The following is a 7,291-nucleotide window of genomic DNA, read 5'->3' on the forward strand; positions in this document are numbered from 1 at the left end:
AAAAAAAAAAAAAAAAAAGCTTTTAGACTAACCAGAGTTCACTGTGGTAGGGAAGTCACCCCTTCTCTTACTGCATAAAACTCAAGATGTTGAATTATTTTGCATAAAAATGATATAGTAAAATTAATGTGAACCAGTCCAACAAGAAAATGGTAGCATCACAAAGCACCTCACAGACAGCACAGCATCAAAGAACAGGACTCAGGATAGCTCCACAGGCAGAGACGAAAAAAGGAAATAAAGGCCATTTATAAAAGCAGTTTTAAATGTGAGGATGGATTCTCACAGCTGGCCTCACAAAAGAGAACAAATATGTCAAAGGGAACAACTGACAGACTAATAGAGTCCTATCCATCTGGCTGAGAAAAGAGCCATCGGTGGGAATACTGAGAAGCTTGACTGTTAGGAAAAAGGCTTGCTTGGTGCTTCGCTGGGAGAACTGAATAGCTTTGACGAACATTGAAACACATGGTCAAATCATAGTTGGCTGACTGGCTGTGCCAGCAAGAAGCTCAAACAAGGGTTACAAAGATGCACTGGCAAAAAGGGAGAACAGGGCACATGTGGTCTTCCTACTGGCTTGGAGTCTATACCCTGGCCCCTCCAATTTGGGAGTAGGGTTAAAAGGAAAGGGAACCATATGAATAGGATGTCTTATTTTGTGCTTTTAAAAAAAGGACTCGAGAGTCTCATTTTGACACATCAAGTTCAATCCGCCACACTAATGCCTCATCTGTACTTTTATATAATGCAGAGCTGAGTGCAGACGCTCTGGGAGAAGGGGAAATCAGGCCAGATTTAAGGAAAACAAAGACACAAGGCTATCTACATCTCCAGCTTAGTCCATACTACAGAAAAACCTCCTCAGAAATAATTGCTCAAGGCAAAGAGAACTCAATTACTAAGGAAAAGCTGTCCCAATGAGGGCTCATGTTTTAATGAGCCAAATAGCTTCAAATTAAGCTGAACTCAGGGTTTTTCCAATCAGCAGTTTCACCCATTTCTAAGTTCTCATTTCTTATTTTCAAAAATCAAAATGACTCTCTGTCTAAATTTTTTAAAAAAGAAATGCCTTATCACACTCACTCTAAAACAATAATTCACTAGATTTTCACCTACATATCTTCTATATAATTAACAAACCCTTCAGATGGCACAAAGGCAGATAGTATCACTCTATTAAAAGTACTATCAACCAATCCCACACTAATTCCTCTCAGTAGCCTGGCCCTGGACACCCCCACAAAAACTCAGTCACAGAAATCCCCTGTCATCAGAGAGAAGGCAACTGCTTGATCCTAGCCACCAAGATGACCAACTAGGTCATCTGGGGAAAGTAGTGGCTTACCTGCTCCTCTGACAGTTGGGATATGTGATTCACAGCAGCGTAGGACTCAATTTTGGGGTTAAAGTGGTTGATGATGGCTCTGAAACAAAGAATTCATATTAATATGGTGCCAGATGGAAGAGGGGGATACATCTGTTAAAAAATAACGATCAAGTACCCTCTGGTTTAGAGTACTAGAGCATGGGACGGATTATGACTGGGTAACTGTCCTCTTATTGAACATGAGGAGGTCACAGATGGGGGTGAATTGATAACTCTGAAATGGGAAGGACTTACTATTAGACAGAAAATAGAATCAAGCATCTCTGCTCTGCAAATGAACTAACGGAAAAAACCCAAAGCCGAACAAAAATATTGAGACCTTCAGATGAGAAAGGGAACCCAGAGGGCTGTCCACTAGAGGGCCCTGGTGCTTCAATCAGAAAGAAAAACTGTCTTCTTCGACTCAGGAGAATAGGGCACTCGGCAAAGCTGGGCCAACAACACAAAGGCTAAATAGAAGCAATCTTCATATTTGTTAGTAAGTAGTTTCAAACCAAAATTTTATATCTGGCCATTCAACCCAAAAGCTGAGTGTCATTTTAAAACACTCCCTTCTCCATCACTTGGTCACATCCAAAATCACCTAGTCTTATCAAATCTACCTCTTAAAAAATCTCTGAAATCTGAAATAAATTTCCCTGAAACCAATGCCTTGGTATAGGTCTTTGTCATTTCTTGCCTGGTGTAGCAAAAAGAACACAGGTTTTAGATCATGGTTTTACATGAGTCCATACGAATATAAATGATTCATAGAGAAGAGACAAATCTCGTTTTTTCTCATATATATAAAATTATATATATATATATATATATATATAATTTTAGACAGCGTGTCACTCTGTCACCAAGTCTGGAATGCAGTGGCATGATCATGGCTCACAGAATCCTTAGCTTCCCAGGCTCAAGCGATCCTCCCACCTAAGCTTCCCTAGTGGGACTACAGGCACGTGCCACCATGTCCGGCTAATTATTTTTGTATTTTGTTGGTAGAGACTGGGTTTTGCCATGTTGCCCAGGCTTAAGCCTCCCAAAGTGCTGGAATTACAGACATGAGCCACGGCAGCTGGCCAACAAATCTTTCTTATAGAACAATTTCAAATAATATATATGTAGATACTTCTCCCTATAGGAAATGAACTTTATTTCTCATCCTAAGGGTGCGCTAGATTTAGTGACTGATTGCCAAAGACTAGAGTAGCAAATGGGAAACACAGTAACTTTATAGCAAAGAAGCCTGGCAAACACTACCTTAACAAAATGATGAAGCTGTATATTGCCAGTGATATCATGTAGATATCATGTAACCCTTGGTGTGACCTGATGAGAAGGGCACTTAATATCTCAGTCTAACTACAAGAAAAATATCAGATAGGGGACATTCTACAGGATAACTGAATGGTATCTTTTTTTTTTTTTTTTTTAGACAGGGTCTCACTTTGTCATCCAGGCTGGAGTGCAGTGGCACAAACATAGCTCACTACTGTCTCCACTTCCTTGGCTCAAGCAATCCTCCCACTACAGCTTCCCAAGTAGCTGGGACTACAGGCATGTGCCGCCGTGTCTGACTAATTTTTGCATTTTTCATAGAGATGAGGTTTCACTAGATTGCCCAGGCTGGTCTCAAACTCCTGAGCTCAGGCGGTCCTCCCTCCTCGGCCTCCGAAAATGCTGGGATGACAGGCATGAGCCATTGCTCCTGGCCCTGACTGGTAGTTTCTTTCTTTCTTTCTTTTCTTTTCTTTTTTTTTTTTGAGATGGAGTTTTGCTGTTGTTGCCCAGGCTGGAGGGCAATGGCACGATCTCGGCTCACTACAACCTCCACCTCCTGGGTTCAAGCAATTCTTCTGCCTCAGCTTCCCAAGAAGTTGGGATTACAGGCCCCCAACACCATGCCCAGCTAATTTTGTATTTTTAATAGAGATGGGGTTTCACCACATTGGCCAGGCTGTTCTCAAACTCCTGACCCTTCAGGTGATCCACTTGCCTTGGCTTTCCAAAGTATTGGGATTACAGGTATGAGCTACCGTGCTCAGCTGGTACTTTCTTAAGACTCTAAAAGTCATGAAAAACAAGAGTTGAGAAATTGTCACAGATCACTGGGGAGATATGACAATTAAAGGCATATCCTGGAATGGCCCCTAGAACAGCAAGAGCACATTAATGGAAAAACTAGTAAAATCTAATTAAAACATGGAGTTTAGTTAATAATAATGCCATTTACTTAGTGTTGATAGATGTACCTTGGTGACATAAAATGAGGGAAATTAGGCTGAGGGTATCCAGGAACTCTGTGGATTATCTTTTTACTTTTTCTGTAAATCTAAAATTATTCCAAAACAGAAAGTTTATTAAAATGGGTGGTGTGGGCTAGGCGTGGTGGCTCACGCATGTAATTCCAGCACTTTGAGAGGCCAAGGTGAGCGGATCACTTGAGCTCAGGAGTTCAAGATCAGCCTAGGTAACATGGTGAAACCCTGTCTCTACAAAAAATACAAAAAAATTTAGCCAGGTGTGGTGGCACACACTTGTGGTCCCAGCTACTTGGGAGGCTGAGGTGGGAGGATCACTTAAGCCCAGGAGGCAGAGGTTTCAGTGAGCCAAGATTGTGCCACTGCACTCCAGCCTGGGTGACATAGTGAAACCCTGTCTTCTCACAAAAAACTCTACCCAAAATCAACAACAACAACAAAATGGGTGCATGGGCTGGGTGCAGTGGCTCACAACTGTAATCCCAGCACTTAGGGAGGCTAAGGTGGGAGGATTACTTGAATCCAGGAGTTCGAGACCAGCCTGGGCAACATGGTGAGACCCTGTCTCTACAAAATAAAAAAAATAATAAGCCAGGGCCAGGTGTGATGGCATGTGCCTGTAGTTTCAGCTACTTGGAAGGCTGAAGTGGGAGGATCACTTGAGCCCAGGGGGATGAAGCTGTAGTGAGCTGTGTTTGTGTTACCACACTCCAGACTGGGCAATATAACAAGACCTTGTCTCAAAGATAAAAAACAAAACATGTACACATGTGTATATGTGTGTTTGCGTGTGTGTGTGTGTGTGTATGTATGAGCTAGCATAACAAATCACTATTTTCTTTTATAGCTTCTTGATAGTAAAGAACTATAGAACCATTTAATCTAATTCTGGTAATAAAAGTATAAACCAAAACCTTAAAAAAATAATACCAATCTCTGCACTTATCACAATACCTGGGAATAGTCTATTGCAGCCATATAAGAAATGTTTGTTGAAAGAGGGCTAAATCTGAGAGGGTACATTTATAACACTTATATAACATAATATATAACATTTATAGTACAAATAATAAAAACTTGGAAAAGCAATGCCAAACATCTAACCCAATGCCTGGTACACAGCTTGTGCTCAATAAATCCTCAATAAATGAATAAACCAAATATGACAGACATGAGTCAGGAGCAAGAGGAGAGTTCTAACAACTTATTTTTCTAGAAACTACCAAGAGAGCTGAAGATAATATCTGGAAGTTAAGGCTGAGGTTTAGTCTAAATCCAAAGTAGGAAAGAATTTTGTGACCAAGTGGGGGTCAAATATTTTTCTCAATCAGAGAGCAAGGCTCAAGGATGTTGGCAGAGATGACCACAGCCCATAAGCAGAAAGGAAAACCAGGACCCTAAACCCAATGAGAAGGTAGGGGAAGCAAGTTTAGAGAGGAACTGATAATCCCACCGATCCCAGCAGCAGCACCAATTTAAGTTCACTCAGGGTGGAGTCTTGAGTCATAGGGTTGTGTCCAGGACCAACAGGATTGACGGAAAGGAGCTACAGTAGTCAAATCAATCTACCATAGACCACAGGTATCTTCGGAAAAAGATTTTGCACTCTGTAAATGCATCCACATTTTATGCTTTTATAGTTTTTTTTTTTTTTGTTTTTGTTTTTTTTAAATCAGGCTTTCCTTACATTTGTTAGGAATTTTTTTTTTTTTGAAAAATTCCTGTCTCAACTGAACTAGAAGTTTTGTTCTTGTTCTTGTTTATTATTATTATTATTATTATTTATTCTTGCCTAGGTTTGGAGAATACAGAGATCCAAGTACCCTAGCTTCTGTCTGGGTGGAATGTTCGTGGCCACCGGGGCAATCAGGGGAGCTAGTGAGGTTGGAACAATGAAATAATCCCTGGGAATGGAATTGCTGGGGATGTAATTCTCTTTCCTTTCTACCTGAACAGTTCTTTCACCAGGAAACAAAGCAAGGACATAAGAAAGGAAAGAAAAGAGACAGGAAGAAGAGAGGGAAGGAGAAAAGGAAAGAGGAAAGAAGGGCAAGAGGGGCTGGGAGGCAGGAAGGGAGGGAGTGAGGGAGAGAAAGGAAAATCCAGAAGGCATTACCTTCAAATTATACACTTATTTCCTTCCCTTCTCACCATTATACTTATCAGGTGTCAGCTGGCTCTATGGGTGACCAGTTCTTCATACTGCAGGACACACAGGCTGATATTGTTTGGGCAAACTTATCCTGAGGGTATGATAGATTTACCACTCTGGGAATACATATTTGGAATGAAGATAAAATCATCTTCCAACCTGCCCTGTGACAATCTCATCTCAGAACTTCAGATCTAAGCAGGTGATTAAGGTCTCCCACCAGGCAGGTTGAAAAACTATTTAGAAACCTGAGGAAGGTGGAACAGTCTACATTCAGTTAGCAGTCTCTAATTCAGTACCCACAAAGGCAGTATATGTGTCGGCCTTACGTTTTGTTTGTTTGTTTGGGATTATTATCTGCAAAATCTGAGTGCTAACCTAATGTCCTGGAGATATGCCAGGTGGAGGGTATTCAGCCTAAGCAGTAAGAAAAATAGTCTAGCACTAGCTCTTCTCTCTCTAGGCTCTTAAAAAAGGAATTCCAGACAGGGCTTGGGGGCTTCCCATTAAAGTTCTTAGTACTTTGCACTATTGAAATGGAAAAATGTCCTGACATGGCACAGAAATGGCAGAACACTGGAACCAGGCTAAGCCAGACCAAGCTGAGTGACACACCTTTTCAGTAACTGAATTACATAGCTGCTTCTTCCCCAGGAAGTCTGATGACTACCAGGCTCACCTGGGTTGTGATTCCACACCATCCCGCCTGGCCAAGGCGTTAGATGAGGACTCATGCTTGACTAGCTCTTAGTGGGAGAAAGATGAGGCACCAGATTTATAGATGAAGAAGGAATCTCCCCATTTTCTTTAGGCCTTCCTTCTCACTGGTAGCACCTCCAAAAGGATTTACTACCATCTTTTCTGAACCTTTGGGAAGGGAGTTTCTGGGAGATTCTAACAGTACTTCTCTCTCATTTTTACCGGTCAAAACCTAACAGGTAGCAACGGCCGGTGCTGATGCCTAAAATGAAAGTCTTCCAGGAAAGAAGAAATGGCATTTTTTTCTACCCAAAGATGAATGAGCAAAACATGAGTTCAATTTCCTCTCCATCCATTCCATCTAAACCCCCACCCTACAAAAAGTGAAGGTGAATACTGCAAACGGGACACAACTTCCTCACCTCTGTCTAGTGTGAGTGAGGAAGAAAATGAAGCTAAGGAAAGAAGAGACTAGGGAGAAGAGTCACAGTAGACTGTTATACACTGAATGTCTGTGTCCCCTCCAAATTCAGACATTGAAGCCCTAACCCTCAATGCGATTGTATTTGGAGATAGGGCCTTTATGAAAGATAATTAAGGTTAAATGAGGTAATAAGGCTGGGACCCCTGATCCAATAGGATTGGTGTCCTTATAAAAATAGACACCAGGCCGGGCACAGTGGCTCACACCTGTAATCCTAGCACTTTGGAAGGCTGAGGTGGGTGGATCACCTGAGGTCAGGAGTTTGAGACCAGCCTGGCCAACATGGCGAAACCCCATCTCTACTAAAAATACAAAAT

The 7,291-nt window shown here is 41.6% G+C and overlaps 1 protein-coding gene across 1 annotated transcript in view; it reads right to left on the reverse strand.

Annotated features, from left to right (window-relative positions):
* The window catches only part of LOC105537776 (chromosome unknown open reading frame, human C10orf76), a 234,786-nt gene that overhangs the window by 46,113 nt on the left and 181,382 nt on the right, over positions 1-7,291 (reverse strand). The window contains exon 24 of the mRNA XM_011977448.1: positions 1,349-1,427. Coding sequence (XP_011832838.1) covers positions 1,349-1,427 — 79 coding nt within the window. The remainder of the gene's footprint in view (positions 1-1,348; positions 1,428-7,291) is intronic.

The sequence above is a fragment of the Mandrillus leucophaeus genome, unplaced genomic scaffold (genome assembly GCF_000951045.1).
Source record: "Mandrillus leucophaeus isolate KB7577 unplaced genomic scaffold, Mleu.le_1.0 Scaffold18, whole genome shotgun sequence".
NCBI classification, from domain to species: Eukaryota; Metazoa; Chordata; class Mammalia; order Primates; family Cercopithecidae; genus Mandrillus; species Mandrillus leucophaeus.